Source organism: Blennius ocellaris, assembly GCF_963422515.1.
Source record: "Blennius ocellaris genome assembly, chromosome: 17".
Lineage (NCBI taxonomy): Eukaryota > Metazoa > Chordata > Actinopteri > Blenniiformes > Blenniidae > Blennius > Blennius ocellaris.
Window position 1 is genome coordinate 18,547,378 of NC_137666.1, and position 19,655 is coordinate 18,567,032.

Consider the following 19,655-nt stretch of genomic DNA (forward strand, 5'->3'; position numbering starts at 1 on the left):
TGCCAGGGCGAGTTTGTAAAAACATGCGTAATGCAACAGCTATAGAAGACATTTCTGGGACATTTCGCTGTATTTTGCATCATTAAAAGTGGCTCTATGAGGAAATTATTGTTTGGTTTTGTGATGATATAGACATTTTCATCATGTATACAATGCTACAGCAAAAAATAACTTTAAAAAGTTTAAGGTAAAGATTATTATGACGTTTTTTTACCTATCCGGCCCAGTCAAGATGTGACCCCCGAGCTAGACTGTGTATCACACTACTGGTCCAACACATGCCAAAGTGTCTCTCATGTTGTTGTTCTGAGTAAATCACCTGCAAATCCCACGCAAACAGAAAGCACAATCTATCGCCTGAGTGTGCAATTCAGCCCGCTTTATGCAGGACCTTAGAATGTCAGGCCCATATTCAGCTGGGATCAGCTCCTTCAGTTGGATAATAACGGTCCAGAAGCTAGATGGATGGATCGTCACCGATAACACTGATCTCGAGCAGTCTGTCTGCTCTGGTTTGCCTTTGTTTACACCGGTAATACCACCCTGTCACCTCTCGTTTGCCAATGATGTATTGTGTCTGAAATTGCTCCTTGTTGGGATCTCATAATGCCGTCCAGTTGTCTGAGATTGCCCTGTGTAAACTGTTGTATGGGGAAAGTTTGACTCAGCGAGACTGTAACAGCATGACACCTGTGTGATAGACTGAGGTCACTCCCTGCATGTTTATAACAGTGCAAGTCAAAGAGTCAGACTGGAGTCATCGCCCTGTGCCTACACAAAAGCTGAGGCTGCAGTAAAGTGATTACAGCTCCAGGCTAGACCTATTAAACATCAATCTTGATGTCACCCTGCAGACTGTATTACTATGCAAATGGCGGACGCAGTAAGCCAGATGTGGTAGACGCAGACGTGCATGCATATGTCTTTAATAACTGAATAATCGCTTGTTTTGTGGTTATTTTCTTCCCTTGCAGGGCTTCTGCTCGTGGCTCTCATCTCTTTACCATATGAAGTAAGTAAACACAAAGCAGCCGTAATTATTCGACCCTTTCCTCATTTCAGCCGGCGTCCTTTCATTGGCCCCAGAGCTGATGTCACCGTCGAATGTAAAGCCTTGCGTTATATCTCATTTAGCAGCGAAAACAAACGAGTCTGGGCTGGTGTGACCGCTGGTGCCACGGCTTCCCCCCCGTTGAATATTTGCACTTGCTGGAGTCTGACTGCACACAACACATTTAGACCCGTAAAAAAAAAGAAAAGCAATTTCCACGGTATCCATGGTTTCCATAGTATTGTGGCGGCGTTTGGGTGCCTCTGTTTTTAGCCGCCGTGCTCCCGGCTCTCGCTGGGACCTCAAGGAAGAGCAAACCCACCCTGCGAGCTCGCGATGTGTGGGCCGCCATCAGACCAACATGCACCGCTTCTTTTTTTCATGCATTTTTTTTTCTTCTCCTCCTTCTTTTTTTTTGGTTCTATTTTACGACGCCGGGTTTCCTGAACCTCCCGCCTGCTCACCACAGCTTCTGACACCAAAGTAGTGGTGCCACTATTACTCATGATGAGTTGGGAGCTGTGGGCCGGCTCCACCGGCCTGCGTACATGATCTAGATTGAGATGCAACTCTGATTGTCACTACATCTGGTTTTTGTTGAATTTTCATATTTGAGGCCGAAGAACAGTTTGCAACATTTCATTTCATGATACTCGAGAGCAGGGATGTCAAACAAAAGGCCCCCGGGCCAGTAGAAGGAACGAGCCAGCCTGCAGGACTACCTTGCATTAGGAGGAAAGCCACGATGAAGTAAGTCAGTATATGACATGAGTCTTCAGAGAAACACAGTGGCAGGATTTTTCAGTGCGTTTGTCATGGCATACATTTCGTTTCCTGTGTTATTTTGTAATTCGGACTCATTTCAGGCTCCTTGCCTCGCCTTCTCCTCGTCTCCTGTCTGTTCTTGTTGTTTCACACTGTCAGTTTGCTCAGGGGAGGACTCCATGTTTTTGGACATGGAAAAGCAACTAACACAGAGTCAGAGTCTCATATAACACAAGAAACGAAGTGTGTACCATGACAGTGTTTCGGTTTTATGAAATGACGGAGGTGCTATTTACAGATTATTTTCACTTTTGACTTCAACTCCGATAAAAGATGGAACACCTGTACCTGAGGTGGTGAAGCCTACAAGTATTTTACCATAATTCGATCGCTCCATCCACGTTCTGTTCTGCAACGAGAGGACTGGAACACTCTTTATCTTCTCGCTGCTTCATCTTTGTGTGATTTAACATCATGGTGTGGCTGAAATTGAAGGAGAGATTTAGTGAATCAACTAATGTACGTTAAAAAGGCTTCAGCTGACCTTTCTCCATGATGGTACCAGCTTCCCCATCTTCCTGGATCATAACATTGACCACCAGCTTATATCTGCTTTCATTCAGATCGAACTGGAACTAAAATTAACTTGACACCACTGATATAAAGACTTTGGGTTATTTAATTTCCCTTCTGTCGTTATTTTCTGCAGGGACGAGGAGATTCGCAGCAAATGTGGGATCGACGCCGTTACGTACCTGTCCTTCCAGCGTCACATCATCCTGCTCATGACCGTGGTTTCGCTGCTGTCTTTGGCCGTGATCCTGCCGGTCAACTTTTCCGGGAACCTTCTGGGTATTTCAGTCCTTTCAGACTGTTTGAAGGGAGATGCACGTGGGGCACCTCGCAGGAAGAGAGCGGAAGGCCACACAGACACAATCACAGCAGAGGATAGTTAAATGCTTTCACCGATTTTGCTTGTGGTCAGGTCCAGTTTTTATAAAAAAACATCGTCGCGCAGGACTCCGGAGGTAAAAACAATACTTGTGTGCATAAAAGCTACACTTTGCCTCAGTGGGAGTTACCAGCACGCCAGTGGAAAGTCAGCAAGCCCTCCTCTGGGTCAGCTTGTAGGAAATAAGAAAGTGGTTTATGTCCTCTGTCATCGTACTCATGGAGGTGTCAGGTTTGGGGTGGAGGAACTTTTCTGATTACTGCTGCATGTCATCATTTGAACCAGTGTGTTACACAAACCAACAGGGGCTGCCCGGAAAAGTGCAAACGAAGGGTTGCCAGGTCACAGTCATGCATTTTGTGCTGAATTCATTGATATGATGGGTAATTTATGAGAATTAGACGGGAAAACGTTTTCTTTGAATAGCTGCATTGCATCATTTCTGCCTCAGCCTCCATCCGGATTTAAAAAGGAGCGGTTTCCCTTCACGGAAGTCCAAATGACTCTGTCACGTGTCATTATTTCTACAGGAGACAGTCCGGAGAACTTTGGAAGAACAACATTGGCCAATGTTAGTGCAAAGTGAGTCGAACACTCGCAGCCATGACATCAAGTTTCACCAACGATCCCGGGAACGGTGAAAGAGCGGAGCTATCTATAACCGTTCTGTTTGTTTATGTGCCTCCAAGGGACAGGTTTCTGTGGCTGCACAGCATCTTCGCTCTGGTTTACTTCATCATCACGCTGCTGTGTATGGCTCACCACTCGATACGCTTGGAATACAGGGAAGATGAGAAGGTATGTCACCATCGCATCGTTGTTAACCACCGAGGCCTCGCCATCCTTCATGGCACAAACTGCCTTATCATGCCAATTCAGCAATTTTAGTTGGGCAAAACAAGATTTAAAACTAGAGGTCTGCAGATTTTATAGACAAGATGGTTGTTTTGTCCCAAATTCACAAAATCTTATTTGCCTGGACCCTTAAATCAAATTGAACTGTCAAAGTCTCACGGCTTTCTAATTTAGTTCTACATACCACAACTGTAGGATAAATTGTGTTTCTGACATCTGCTGAAAACATCCTGTGATGTTAAGCTGGATGCTGATGCAGCAAGTTAAAGGATACAGACTGACCTGGGACCCATGAGCAAAGGGATTTGAACCAGCTAACTTCTGGTTCCAGGCCTGTTTCCATCACCTCCACACCAATAATGAAATTAAAGAACAATCATTAGGGAAAAAAACTGACATTTTCTTCTCATTCTTTACTGTTTTAACTCTTTTATCACAATTGTTTTTAATGTTTGCTATTAAACGTGTCACTACTGGAGTTAGAAACGCAACTTTCTTCTGCTACAGTGCAAATAAAATGACACATACTAGTTGCTGAAATGATGAAATGCTTCCTTTAAAGGTGTAGTTTGCAGACAACTTTATATCATATCCATCTACCTCTCATGAGATAACAAATAAGAGAACCTACCGCTGCCAAAACAAACAATTTGACAGGAGAAACAATGTGTCAAAACATGAGTGAGCAGAACTTACATTAAATGGAGAGTTGAACAGGTAAATAGATAGAAAAAAAGAAGGTGAAATAAAAAGCTAAACAAACCAACAGACTCGCAGACAGACTCAGACCTTTATATACACAACAGGAAGTGTCTGTTAATCAAGGCCAACACGAAACATGAATTGCATTCTAAACTAATCAAGGAAAGTAAACATAATATGCAGCGCTACATCTATCGACAATTCATCAGACACGTAGTCGATACCAGGAAACATGAGGGAATCCTAAGATCAAGATACGAAGCGCTGCTAGTGAAGCCAAGACAACAAAACTATTTAGTATTTGCTCTGTTGTTTTGTCAATATTTATATCGTCAAAACAAGACAAGATTAAAAAGTCCAGGTCATTATAATGATTCGATTGAGGTATACCTCAATCAAATACAGATAATAGTGCAGCTGAACAGATAATACTGCACCAAGGTCAAGAAGGACATTTCTGAAACCTTTATGCACCTCAATACTGATTTTATTAGTGTTTTTGATAGTGTTAAACATCAATCATAGAAAATGGGTTGCGTAGATATTAAGCTATAGCGACTGTATGTACAGTCACTTGGCCATGGGATCATTACCGGCAAATTGACTTTACATTTATTTACCCCCTTTGTTATATTCTGCAATTCATTGTTACAGACTATAACAAACAGACAGATATTTCACATATTGTGTGTTTTTCCCGTTTGGACCTCGTGTTTTGCTGACGTGCCCATGACTTCTGTGTTCCATGTGGCAGGTGGCCCGGACGCTGATGATAACCTGCATACCTAAAGAGATCTCAGACCCAGGACTCATCACCAAACACTTCCAGTACATGTTTTCTTCTCCTCGCCATTGTTAAAATCATTGTGCTTGTATCACCGCCTTTTCCACGGTCCACAGACGGTGCAGAAATAATGACCGTCCTTCCTCCACGTGTTCACAGCGAGGCGTACCCCAGCTGCACCGTCACCGACATCCGCTTCTGCTTTGACGTGCACAAACTAATGAGGCTGGACCTGGAGAGGTACAGTGGCTCCTACAGACTGGAGAAACACACACACCTTTGGCATTACGTGGCTCCTGGCCTTTTATTCTATACGTGTTGTGTTTTTCAGACGGAAGGCAATGAAAGGACGGCTGTATTTTGCCACGAAATCTCAAAAGGAGGGGAAAATCATGATCAAGACCCACCCCTGTGCTCAGATCTTCTGCTGCGACATGTGTGGATTTGAGAAGGTGATTTATGTTTGAATTATTGAACGTTGTGCATAAATTCTGGTCGCATTTGCACAGAAGGAGTATTGCCACTGGATGGCACTGCAATGCAAATTTAAGTAAATCAAAGTAAAGTAACTGCACGAGAACAAGACAGGAGAGGTCGAGAAAACAGTGACAGGAAAAGTGTGTTCGTCTTTATGTCACCATAAATTTCCCCTGAGGTAAAGATCTATGCAGCAGACACTACAACATTACTATTGAATGAAAAAGTATGGCTTATTGATGGACGTGAGGGTTTACAGCTCTGACTTGGTTCTGCAGGTGGATGCTGAACAATACTACAGCGAACTGGAGGAGAAGCGCACAGATGAGTTTAATGCTGAGAAGAATCGCATCTCCCTGAAGAGGCTGGGAATCGCCTTCGTAACTTTCCGTGATGAGAGGATGACGGCTGTGTGAGTAAAAAAAATTTTTTGGGTAAAAAGACTTGCCATCATAATAAGAGAATTAAGCGACGGGATGTCGTCTCGTCCTCTGCAGCATCGTGAAGGACTACGGCCGCGTGCACTGCCGCCGCCGACCCCAGCAGTCCAGCATCACCACTGTGGTGCAGTCGCACAACTGGGGCGTCGGCTACGCTCCCGCTCCCAGTGACATCATCTGGTGAGCAAATGTAGCATCACAATAACTCCATATTACTTCACTCCACTACAAGTTGTGCACATGTTTTGTGGCCTCGTCTCCCAGCGCCAAGGAAAAGTTCTTACATGTTGATGACACGGGCCAGACGTGACGTCTTGTAAGTCCTTCAAGGGAACCCCAACAACAACAACAACTCAGATTTAACAGCAAAAGTTAAAAATAACAGCTATCAATGTCGCGATATCACTAAAAGTAAATACAAAATATAGACTGAGATGATTGTGACTTGAGACTGTTTCAATAACAAGAATCAATCAACCTATCTTTATTTATTAATCATTTTCATACAGTAAAAAGCTACACAAAGTATTTTACATGTTAAAAACGGAGGTGTTCCCTTCCCCCACAGAAGCTCAAGCTATAAAGAGAGATATGCAATATTCTAATCTCGAATGTTAAATAATATTGTGTGAGAAAGCATTTGGCCTAATATGAAAATACCGGTGTTGTAGCGCTGCTGAATTATCAAATGAAAGCAACCAGCCTCAGCATGAATCTTGTAATACCACTTGATACCACAAGGCACCGCTTGATACCAAAATACTGCAGAGAAAGCTAAAGCCGATTTTCAGATAAAGCTAAAGCTGATTTTCATTATGTAAAATACAGTGAAATGTCCACAAAAAAATATCTAGAACTGCTGCATTTTGCATGTTTTTACAAAGTCACTCTGGCAGCATGGCTTTGAGATGGGTTTTTTTTTTTTACAATTTGCTTGGTGGAGTCCTGGCCTGGATCACAGTGTCTTGCGGACCAGTTTTGGCCCATGGGCCTCATGTTTGTGACGCCTGAACCAGCATGGGGGGTAAAAACAGTAGCGGGAACAACAATGGCTGGAGTTCATGCTCTGAAACGTGACCAGCTGAAACACAAACATTAAATCACTGAAATCTTACATAGTGCACATGGCCAATTGTGAGATTAAGCTATTATTAATGGGTAGAGATGTCGTTCTAAACATAAAAGCTGTTTGGCAAAAAAAGAAATAATAATAATAATAATGGGGGAGTTTGTAATAGATTGTCCGCTCTTGTATGTAAATAACAGTTGGGTTTCAAAATGAGCAGGATGAGTCTATCCACAGAGGTCATTTCACACCAAATATTAATTTTATTTTTGAATGCTGGACTTTTTTTTTTAAGCTTTTTAACATGAGATATCATTGCTCTGGGCTGTTGGCATCAATCCAACCATCCTCAGTGTCTCTTCCTCCACTGTCATCCAGCTGACAATGGCCAAAGCCAGGGCACATCCAGGATGGGGCACCAGCCCTTCATAATTCAGCAACAACAATTAGCGTCCATGCCTGTTTTAGCACAGTGTTTGGAAATCTTATTACTCAATTACCGCAAATGTATTTGCAGGGAGAACATGCAGACTCCACACAGCAAGGCCTGCGAGCCGGGTTGTTCTCTCATTGATGTAACAGTGCCAACAAAACCACTGGGATCCACTCTCAGGATCCATAAACAATATAGAGCTTAATTCTTTTTGTGCTAGTTTGATTATTTAGGAATATTCTTTATAAGTCTTGATATGGAGTCTGCAACTGTCTCACACTTCACACTTAAGATTGGTATGTCTTTTAAATTTATATATGATAGTTTCACATTTTCTTCTTCACTTATTCATTTTTATCATGATTCCATCTCTAAATACTGGATGATAGTGCAACTGAGTAGGGTAATTAAACACAGTGCTTTTCAGATGCAGCGAAGTCGATGGTTTTGGCTTCTTGTGTGAGAAGATGGTCATTTAAGTACTTCACATATTGTATAATGAGAAAACAGGAGTCTGTGTTGAGCAAGTTGACCCTTTTTATGTCGTAGCACAAGGAACGACTGAAGTGCGGGTGAGCGGTAGTTCATGCAGAGGTGGTTTGCTGAGCGGTTTGTGCAATGATCGTCTCAGTAATCATCTCCGGAGCAATCGCCCCCAACTAAGAGCTGACCTTTTTATCAGCTCGCTCGGTTTGTTCGTGAAGCTGCTTTAACACAACGCTACAAACAAAACTCGACTTGCAACATAACGTAACATCTTGCAGCGGATTGTTGCAGAACGTGAGAAATGGCTGCGTTACATGTCGGTGCATCTGCACTTGTTACTGTCTGTCACCTCTTTATCCAGGATGTAGATGGTCTTGTTCGTCCTAATCCAACAAAGTCCACCACGGTTTCTTCGGCCCTAAGTAGAGGTGGTTGTTCCCACACCAGGCCACAAAGCGGTCCGCCAGTTCCCTGCACTCAGACTGTTGTCCAACACTGACACACCCCAACACTGCAGAGTCATCTGAGGATTTCTGCAGATGACCAGAGTTACACAGGAAATGTAAAGTGCAGAGGTTTTTTTTTTTTTTTTAAAGCGGATTGGGGTCATCTCAGTCCCTTGCAGGGCCGACATGCATGTGTGCAAATGGACAGAATAAGTTAAATAGGGATAAAAGTAAAGCTTTATAATTCAAAGAAACTACAAAGACATGTGCAAAAAATTTTTAAATATGTTGAATGCCAATCTCAATAAGTGAGGAGAATATCCGGAGGTATAATTTGTTGGCTGTGACACACACCAGCATCAGCTGACCTGATCTTGTTCACTGAAAGCAGCAGGCTCGGTAATCTAACCTTAACCTGAAAAAAAAAGGGTTCTCTTTTCCAAAACATCCCGATTGTTTCTGTCAGTTGTAAATGTGCAGAGCTGCATCAGGATCGTGGACAGGAATGATGAGAAGGAGCTGATGTAAACATAACATTGGTAGTTTCTTTATAGCGTAGGTATTAAATGATAATCTTGTAAAACATAAAAGTGACATTACAAGTTTAAATGACCATACTAAAGAGGCATAAGAGATTCAGAAGGGATTCAGGTCTAAATCAGTATAACAACATGCTGGGATGTAAAAAGTAGTTTTTGGGAAGTGGGAGGAAAGTGAACAACAGAAAGTCTCCTCCGCTGAGCCTGGTTCTGCACGTTTCTTCCTGGTAAAAGGGAGTTTTTCCTTTCCACTACTCATCTGGAATTGTTGGCTTTTCTCTGTAAAAGTAACTTGAAATGACTGTGTTGTATTTTGCACAAAACAAACCCAATTGAATTGAATTGAATGAACAGAAGAGAAATGTGCAGTGTGATCTCCCTTTTCACGTCAGGAAACCTCATGAGCAGCAGTCCAAAACCAATTTAAAGTTTAAAAAACAAAATCCTGTTGGGGAAAAAAGCATTCTGAACCCCAGATTTCTACTACTGCTGATTTATGTGCGGGCTGTTACTTCCAGCACTGTGAATTGATCTTTATTTAATGAAATTGGCTGTATGAGTGTACGCTGCCGCACAGTCCAAATGTTACCCCGTTGGAGTCGTATGATTTCCTCCAGTCACGCTTGAAACGTTTGCGCCGTACCGTATCTCCCCGTGGCTGCTGTCCGTCTGTCAAGTAATCCACTATTTCATCCCAGCGCGCACTGGACAAGAGGCTGAGCAGACACACGGTCACACTCACATTCACACCTCGAGTGGATGAAATGTATCAGCCTGGGCTGCCTGGCGTCTGGCTGTGGGAGGAAACCGGGGCGCCCAAAGGAAACCCGCACAAACACACATTCACTGTGTGATATTCAATTTTTGCATGACTTATGCATCATTTGAACACGTTCCCCTGTCATTAAGCCCGACATATTTGTCATCTGTGGAAGCCTCTGAAGCGAGACGGTACGTTTAAGCCAAGCAGCATGTGAGCTTTAATAATGCTTGTGTGTGCAGCATTAGACGGTAATGACAGGCCGACGCTCGGTTTACGTAGAGGAGGGGGACGCAAATAAACTTCGTGCAGACATCAGGCTTTTTCGGCCCCGTTTACTCGACAACGAATACGAGTGTATCCGCAAAGCTTTCTTCACTTTTGGGGGATCCGTTGACACGACACCGGTGTGTGGATCCACACACAAGTTTTTATCGCAGCTCCCAAGGTGGAAAGATTCTTTTACAGTCACTATTCCCTTCCTGCAGATACTGCCGGAGGCTACGGAGCACTTCCCTCCCCTCCCGTTAAAAATACAGTGGTTCCTTCTGGTAAACAAACATGGCTCCTGATAGCATCCGATTCGTCATCAGTCCATATGGATGTCGGTTTCTCTCGATTTTTTTTTTTCTTCACATTTATAGTGTATTGTTCTCTGCACACAAGTCTCTGTGGTTTTATTACTAAAACAAGCAACAGCGCCCTCCCGAGGCCCGGCATACTAACTACATCATTGTCAGTGTGTCCACTGCTGCAGTGTAAATGCAACATTTTTTCTTATTTTTTGTTTTATCCACGGGTTAAGTGTTGTCACGTGTTGTGTGAATGGGGCCTCAACCTGCCACTGCCTGCACCCACATGTCGATTCTTTCTTTGTGGAAAAGTCAAATAGAACATGAAACGGTGTGTTGTTGCTTTTGTGTAACCGATCCCAGCGCCATCCAGACCTCAGTCACTTCCCATAATTGGATCAGCTGCAGTGGCTGTCTCTTATCTTGGAAAGCAAATGCAGCCGGGTCCCAGTGAGATTATGTAACAAATGAGGCGATGCATATGTATGTTGAGATTAGCCGAGGAGATGGTCGCGCTCGCCGTTTGTGCTTCACGCCTGAGTGGCTGCAGTGTGTTTGTGTTGTGTGCAACTGTGTCTCTGCGCTAACTGGACAACTGGAGCAGCCACAGGCTGCGAGGTTGAGCGGGGACTTTTGTTCCTTCGTTAAAACTGATCGCTGAAGTGTGCTGTTCCCAACCTGAGCCGACTATTTCAGGCACAATGTCGCCACATGAAGCGCCGTCTTGTCGGGGGGGGGGTGCAGTGTGTTACCTATCCTGTCCATCCTGCCCAACGATTGTGAGCTGAAGCTCTTTTTTTTTCTTTCTTCTTCTTCCCATCACCAGGGAAAACCTGTCAGTGTGCGGATCTCGCTGGTGGCTGCGCTGCGTCCTCCTCAACATCCTCCTCTTCCTGCTGCTCTTCTTCCTCACCACTCCCGCCATCATCGTCAACACCATGGACAAGTTCAACGTCACGAGGCCCGTGGAGAGTCTGAGGGTCCGAGTTTCACAGTGGTTTTCGACTTTGCCGTGCTTCGGTTTCACCCCCGCGCAGTTTCACTAATCAGACGTTCGATGCCGCATTTGTTCCAGAGCCCAGTCGTCACGCAGTTCTTCCCGACCCTCCTGCTGTGGGCGTTCTCCGTGCTCCTGCCCTTCATCGTCTACTACTCCGCCTTCTTCGAGTCCCACTGGACCAGGTACTCACCTGCCACCGGCCGCCGCACGCCACTCTCTCCTTCATGAGGAGCTGCTTGTCTTCCTCTCATCTCTCTTTTTCTTTTTCTTTTTTTTTTAACTCTCTTGTCACTCTTCCCTGTTATTCTGGGCAGGTTGTCATAGAGATTCCATGTGAGGATAATGATATGCACAGTAGTCGCCATGCGCCGCTCCTCTCGCCGGAGGAGCAGAACAACTGTGCATGAGGAGACAACCTCACGCAGCACCTATAAGCCTTTACATAACCACCTCCACAAACGTGTTGTGCAGGCGTGATGTGTGAATGCAAATCAACTGTTTACTGAAGGGAAAAGTGTCGCTGGTGCTGTCGAACCCGACTGGCCCGTCATTGTAGAGTCAGCGGATTTTTATTTTATTTTAAATTTTTTCTTTCTTGGTGTTTTTGATGTTGCAGGTCTGGTGAGAACCAAGTGACGATGCACAAGTGCTTTTTACTGCTGGTCTTCATGGTCATCATCCTGCCCTCACTTGGACTGTCCAGGTACATCTCAGTTCAACTCAGCTTTATTTACAACGCTGACGCCTTATAACACTCAGCAAGAATCCTGTATGAGCAGCAAAGGCCACAATGGAAAAGAAAAACACAGGAATAAATCCCTGCAGATCCAGAATAGGATGTGGTGTTTTTTTTTTGCATGAATATTAAGTCTGTAGGCCTTATGACGTATAACATTTCTGTCCCCAACACATAATTATAAAATACTCCAGAGCAAACACAAGACCCAGGGGCTAAGATCAGCCTGCAGGAGGCTCCAGTCCAGTCCAACAAAGCAAATTGTTAAAATTTTAAAGAAAACATTGATTTACAAAAAAAAATTAGATAAGAGTTGAGAGTTGAAAATATGCATAATACAATAGCTATATTAGTTTTTTGATCATTTCACTGTATTTTGCACCAGAGTTTCATTAAAATTGGCTTTATTTTGAGATTGGAGTCATTTTCAGTAGTAATTGTTTGGTTTTGTGAAATAATAGACAATTCCATTACATATACTGTGATATAAGTGCAAATTTAAATTGTATTATGGCACTATTTTACTTGTTTAGACCACTCAATGTGAAATTGGACTGAATGTGGCACCTGAATAGAATTTTTTGAAACTCCTGGTCGGAGCCCAAAACATTGTTAAAGTTCAAATGATAAAACAGCTAATAAACTTTTGTATATATAATTTTTTTCTGAATATGTCAAAGTTGAAGTGAATAAAATAAATAACAATTAAGACTGACAGCTTGTCAGAAATCCTTCAACAAAGTCCAGAGAGGAGAGGATAAAGAGGAGAGAGAGACTCATAGAGTTAATGTCACATAAAGGTAATATGGGAATTGATGAGATTTGAGAAGCTCCTTGAATTGGTTAAAAAATCTAAACCTAAGAAACTAAGAAGAAAAATCCCAACACACATTCACCTGTATTCACACTGTATTGCCTGTTTTTTTGTTCCGACCACAGTCTGGACCTCTTCTTCACCTGGCTCTTCGATGTTCATTTTCTCGATGATAAGAATGTGAAATTCCAGTAAGATGACTTTCGTTAAGTGAATCTTGAGTAATGAAATAAGTTGAATTACAAAGAGATGAAGAGTCGCTTCCAAACTCTGGTCTTCCTCTTGCTGCAGGTGCGTCTTTCTTCCCGACAACGGAGCGTTTTTTGTGAACTACGTCATCACGTCCAGCCTGATCGGCACGGCGATGGAGCTGCTTCGCATCCCAGCACTGACGGTGTACGCCCTGCGCCTCTGCTTCGCCAAGTCCCAGGCCGAGCGGATCCATGTCAAGCGGGTAAAAGCAGAGACCCCCCCCTGCTGCTTATCTTGGCATTTCGATTTGGACTTTTCCAGAAGCTCACTGTGATTGCGTGTCCATCTGCAGAGTCAGGCCTACGAGTTCCAGTTCGGCCTGGAGTACGCCTGGACCATGTGCATCTTCGCCGTCAGTGTGACCTACAGCATCACGTGTCCCATCATTACACCCTTCGGTGAGCGCCGTGCAATTAGACCTCTGCCATCATCGTCTCACTCTCTGTCCCCCCCCCTTCTGCGTCCCGTCACGTTCCCCTTCGAGTGGCGTCTCCTCTGGCTGTAACCTCACTCTCCTCTCCTGCCTGCCAGTCCGATGCAGACTGTGTGAATTTGCTTCTGCGGGCCCAGACACCCAGACACCCAGACACAGCGAGCTGCGAGCCAGACGCCCACTCTGCTCCCGTCTCTGCTCCCGTCTCTGCCCAGAGCTCACCAAGCTTATATTTACTTTTGCAGTCTAATCTGCAGCCCCGGAAAGGCCCCTTTCATACACGCCACATCTGCTTCCGTGTGTGTATGTGTGTGTATATATATATGTATGACACAAGTTGTCTCCTGCACAGACAGAGCCAATCATGACAAGAATCCAGCATTTGAAAACATGAACGCAAAGCAAGAAGTACAGCAAAATGCGTTCTCGGTATTTGAGCATCACTTAAGAAGCAGTTGGCAGCTACTTCGTAGAGTCCGGGGAACATTTCCGGGATAAAGGCCTTGCTCATGGAGCCACAGTGTCTGCCTGTCTGCAGCGAGACGCTAATCTCCTTGGATTAATGTTAAAAGAAAACGTGAAAAAAAACCAAAAAACTCCTCTATATTCCTGTTGTCACATACAGGATTTAGCATACGTGACATATCTGTAAGTCCCACGCAGTCTATGGTGTCTAGAAAATTCAAAAACTACCCAAATGTGGAGACACCCACACACACAGAAGACTTCTCCCCACCACACTGGCACCAGACACTTTCAAAAGACTTGCCGCTCCTGCAGTGGACGTTTCTTCAAGTCGCGCTGGTTAGCTTATGCACATTTCATATCCATGGATAATTACAGCTATTCTGAGGCTTCACTGAATTATATAGTGCACATTTTAGGTTTGTTAACTTATGTTTTAAAGTCTTGTTTCACTGTTTTTCTTGGCTATATTATAATTCTTTTATTTTACCCCTATTTTAGGTGATATAGTGCATCTATATTCTTTATTATTATTATTTTGAGGGATGTTTTCAAGCGAGATAAAATTTAAATTATACTGTGTCTTGTTTGTACAGAAAGAAGGACAATAAAGCTTACTTCGAAATAGAGCTTTGTGCTTTACAGAGGCTCCCCAGTACAACTGTCCAATGACGACATGTCTTTTCAGCTCTTTACGACTGTCAAAAATGCACAAAACGGCACGAATAACATCCAAAGAAATCCAGTCAGTCTGGTCATAAAAGGGTTAAACTGGGACTGATTTGTCTGGAGATGTAGTTTAAAATGTTTCATGCATAAAATTGTATCAAAATAATTGAGCTGCAAAATCGGACTGAACTATTTTTATTGCGGTCAAACATTAATAATGTTTGACCATAACAGAATTTTAAATCCTGTCTAAATTCTCTCTGTTATAAATGTAAAATGCATAAAAGTACTTTTATCCACTTATTTTGGTCACGTGAGCACATCCAGAGGGGGTTCACTGGAGATCACTGGGAAACACTTTTCACCATCTCCATCTTTTTATCTTTTAAACCATCACCCAGTAAATCTTTTTTTTTGAAAAGGACACTAAATCTCTGCTAGTAATCATTTAGTTTTTAGCTAAAAAAAAATATATATATCTTGCTGCAGTGATCAAGTCTCCAAGTTCCTGTGGTCTACATGTGGTTATCGCAGATTTCAGCATTTATCCCTCTTGAAAAACTCTGATCAATTTTGGAGGATAAGGAAATCATTGTACTCCTTCCTTCAGAAACTATAACTGGTGTTTAATTTCTGACTGACTATTTACTTCCCTATTTGTTGCATAGTTACGTGTTTTTTGGTTTTTTTTTGTTTGTTTGGGAGGTTTTTTTACTTTGCTTTGTGTTGTTGTTGCTGTGTTTTTGTTTTTTTATTTGTTTTTTCCTCTCTTTTTCATTGTTCTAACATTGAAAAATCGATAAAAAGAGAATTAAAAAAAATCTATTTCATATCAGCATTATTGGCAAGGCAGGTATTCCTCCAGCAATATTCAATAGGCAGTTCATAGTAGTTTACAAGGAAATGAAGGAAATCTACTGCGGCTACTTTATCTGAGACGTTTTCTCTGGAGAAATCTATCTAGAAACCAGAGGAAGTTGTCGAACAAAAGGCTTGGAAACTTAATTCCCCTCATAAATCTCATCAAGGAGACAGAAAACATAAAGAAAGGTCATATTTCTTCAAGAACAGCATTTTTAACTTAAAGCGACTTTTCTTTCATTCTCAGTTTCTTTGTTGTCGTGTCCAAACATCTGGCAGTCACACACAGGCTGAACTTGTGAACTGGTATTAATAATCGTTCCCATATGAAATTTAATCATTTGATTTATTTTGCTCAAATGAAATAAAATCTGAGCTTATAATGATGTTTTTTTTTGTTTGTTTTTTTTGCTGTTGCAGAATTTAAGGGTTGATCATAAAGAACAAAAGAAGATAAATGGATCACATCAGTGTTTTTTTTGCTGGTCATTCAGTTTAAACTCAGTCGCTCATTCACACACTGTTTCACTGTTATAACTGTAGTTATTGTGTCGCCGTGTCCCTGCAGGTCTCCTCTATTTGATCCTGAAGCACATGGTGGACCGATACAACATCTACTATGCATACGTTCCCACCAAACTCAACCAGCGGATCCACAGAGCCGCCATCAGCCAGGTCATGGTGGCTCCCATCCTCTGCATGTTCTGGCTGCTCTTCTTCTCTGTGCTCAGATTAGGTAATTTACCACCGCATGTTTTTCCATTGTGTCAAAGTTTCCACAACCGGCATGTTAAAATGCATGTTAGTGTCGTGTGAAAACCACAGTCAGACCACGAGGGAGGGAGGGAGGGAGGGAGGGATGGAGGGAGGGGTCTTTTCCCCCGAAGACTGAAGTGCCTGAAGTATACGTTCCCATTAAATCTGTGGACTTTAACACATTTAATCGCACTTTAACGAAGAACAATTATCAGTGTAATTGTACTCCTGAGGTAAAATGTGCAGAATATGCAACTAAGAACTTATAGGTCACCTAAAGAAATCCAAGCCTTTCCATGGCCTCTATACTAAACATGTAGCCAGCGAACATTAAAGGTATTTGCAAATCTTTAGATAACACATCATTTTGTCAACACACACAATAGATATGATTCTTCTCTGGAAATGTCTGCGGGTTTGTGTATTGATTCATTCTGCTTTCAATATCATTTTGAATTAATTCATTTCAAAGCTTCGAAGCAACTAAATCAAATCAGCGTACTTATTAAAACACATTTTTTAGAACTAAATGTGTCGCACTATATATTGCACTTATCAATATCACAACATTATTTTAAATCAAATCTGTTGCACCCACAAATGTCCTGAGCACTACATGAATATTATATATAATAAGGAAATATTAAAAGTGGTATTAAATGACTGTGAGGGGTTTAGAGGGGATGTTGCCGTGTGGAGCAGAGATAGACTTTATCATTATTCACGTAAATGTTCGCATTTTTACCTAATTATATTGTCATTGCAATACCCAACATCATTATTGCGATGAGGAAGGTGAATCTCCCCCTGATCCATGTTTCTCTGCCTGTCATCACAGGTCTGCTACATCCCATCACCCTCTTCACTTCAGTGTCTCTGATCTCCTGCGCCGCCTGTTATCTTTTCCGCTTGTGCCTTAGAAAGCAGCCCGACAGGTCGACCAGCTACCAGGTGAGCTCAGCTGGAACTCGCCAGCGGCAGGTTCAACGGCCGCGGGTGAAGGTTTTCACATTAATGACGTTCTGAGTTTCAGATGTCTGATCAGCCGGCCGAGGGAACGTTCGCCGACACGGACCGGAGCACGTTGACGTCCACCACCGCCTCCAGTGTACAGTATATCTGTCTGATTGTGAGGATAGAATAGAAAAGGCTTTATCCAGGGGTGTAGCCAGATTATTACAGTCAGATAATCTCACAGCCTCAGCAGAACATATCTTAATATATCAGAGAAGTTATATATAAATATATCACGTGTTATATCAGAAAACTCAACAATACAGGTTCAATCCAATTTTGTTAGTAATCCACCAGATACAATGCAGTCATATCAAGGCACTTTTAAAATAAAAAAAAAACCAGCGATTCCACATGAGCGAGCAAAGGAGACGGTGGAAAGAACAATTCAGTTTTACAAGAAGAAACCTGCAGAACCAGACTCTGACGTATAGACTCCAACTCGGGAAATTCTTTCTGAGGTGTAGGTTAACCACTGCGCCACAGTGAGACGCTCAGCAGGATCCCTTCTAGTTATTTGTGCAAGAAAACATCACATGGGATTCGTATTGGAATGTACATGGAGATGTAGCGAAATTATAAAATAAGCTTAAATACTAGTGCTGTCAATCGATTAAATAAAATTAACTAATTAACTGTTAAATTTCCTGTAATTAATTGGAATTAATCGCATTGTTTTTCTCCTGAAGACTGATGCTTGTAATGGATATTAATTCAGGGAAAACCACGGAATTAATGTGGATTCAACACACACTATATTTAAACTCAAAGGCTACTTTTATAACGTCCTTTTAGCTTTGAGTGAAACTGTTTCTATCCAAGAAGAGCAAAATAATAAAAACATAAATTAGTTAATTAATATGGTTTTATTTAGAGTGCCGGTCCACCACTTTGAGAATTTAATATTTCTAGAAACAAAGTTATGAACTTATTACATGAACAAAGTGGCAGTGACATACTGTAACACACACGCACACACACACACACACACACACACACACACACACACACACACAGAATACAGGAGAGCCAGTTTTGCCACCAAACTGCCTCTTTCCTCCAGTTTTAGCAGTTTGGTGGCTCCTGGTCAGCCAACATGGCAACCTGCTGTTTTGCTGCAGAATCACCTCTGTGGTTGTTAATTTTGGCTTTTCAAAGTAAAGCTCATGACATTCACTTTCTCAATGAGTCGTCAGGGAACTTTTTAAAGTGAAACTTTCTGCGTTCATATTATTCCACTCAGTATTGTGCTGCTCTGTAATCAGGAATCTGGAATTAAATGTTTCAGACCAATTAATTACATTAACGCGTTATTTTTGACAGCACCATTAAATACAAAACCAAAAGTTCAACAGTTGCAAATTATTATCCTGATCAAGTATGTTGACTTACATGCTCAGGGAAATAGATTAAGCTTCCTGTTGTTTTTACAGGCAATTAATTTTTATCCCGATGAGGGTTTTGTTCGCTTCTTGATCCGTTTTCATGATAAAGATCTGCTGGAAGCTGCAACATTGTTCTTGGTTCGCTTGCACTCATCATGGATCGACTGAACGGATCAGCGAGAGCAAAGGGACGTTATCAAAACATAACAGCAAATGCATCAACAACAAAAAAAAGAAAATGATAATATGTGCAGATAATAGTCAGATCTCCACCTTCTGTTCAAACATGTTTAAAACAGACATTGTAAATCACATTGTGCATAACTTCTTCTATAGCTGTTGTAATATTACAAGCAATGAGGTAGCTCTCGTTGAAAAAAAATCATGGTTTTCTTCGAATTTTTAAATGTAAAGATATTTTGAAAGTATCCAACCAGCTGGTGGAGCTCGCCCTTTTTAAATCTTCCATATTATGATGTTTCTCTGTGAATTAAGTGATTTACTTGGTGTCCCACTCATGAATTCTCTGTCGATTTCCCTCCGTCAGCTCTTCGTGGCGTCCGTGTTGCTGGAGCCAGAGCTGGCTCTGACTCCGATGCCCTCCCCGGCCCACCACAGCTATGGCGCCATGGCCAGCTCCCAGAGTTCAACCCACGGCCCGGCGGGGGGGGAGGGGGAGGAGGAGGAGGAGGAGGAGGAGGGGGAGGGCGACGAAGCGCACGCCCAGACCCGTGAGACCGAGCTCCAAGACCCCCCCCCGGACCCGTACTGCTCCGGCCCGCTCATCGACAGCCCCGCGGGCTACCAGTAACGCCCGGCTCCCCAAAACTGACGTCCGCACGTCCGTCACAGATCACTCAAGGCCGTAAATGCTGCGTTTTCACCACTGACCTCAGACTCCCAACAGCTGCCTCAGACCCCCGAGACCAGATCACGAGTGAA

General features: G+C 42.7%; 1 protein-coding gene across 1 annotated transcript in view; it reads left to right on the top strand.

Moving 5' to 3' along the window:
- Positions 1–19,524, top strand: part of tmem63c (transmembrane protein 63C) — a gene marked incomplete at both ends in the record, with an annotated part of 30,731 nt that extends 11,207 nt beyond the window's left edge. Inside the window, 19 exons of the mRNA XM_080513520.1 lie at positions 975–1,012; positions 2,526–2,668; positions 3,299–3,350; positions 3,458–3,566; positions 5,080–5,153; positions 5,269–5,349; positions 5,441–5,561; positions 5,865–5,998; positions 6,084–6,206; positions 11,155–11,308; positions 11,404–11,510; positions 11,945–12,031; positions 13,004–13,069; positions 13,170–13,332; positions 13,423–13,528; positions 16,127–16,294; positions 17,153–17,265; positions 17,348–17,422; positions 19,261–19,524. Coding sequence (XP_080369646.1) covers positions 975–1,012; positions 2,526–2,668; positions 3,299–3,350; positions 3,458–3,566; positions 5,080–5,153; positions 5,269–5,349; positions 5,441–5,561; positions 5,865–5,998; positions 6,084–6,206; positions 11,155–11,308; positions 11,404–11,510; positions 11,945–12,031; positions 13,004–13,069; positions 13,170–13,332; positions 13,423–13,528; positions 16,127–16,294; positions 17,153–17,265; positions 17,348–17,422; positions 19,261–19,524 — 2,178 coding nt within the window. The remainder of the gene's footprint in view (positions 1–974; positions 1,013–2,525; positions 2,669–3,298; positions 3,351–3,457; positions 3,567–5,079; positions 5,154–5,268; positions 5,350–5,440; positions 5,562–5,864; positions 5,999–6,083; positions 6,207–11,154; positions 11,309–11,403; positions 11,511–11,944; positions 12,032–13,003; positions 13,070–13,169; positions 13,333–13,422; positions 13,529–16,126; positions 16,295–17,152; positions 17,266–17,347; positions 17,423–19,260) is intronic.
- Between the last annotated feature and the right edge of the window lie 131 nt (positions 19,525–19,655).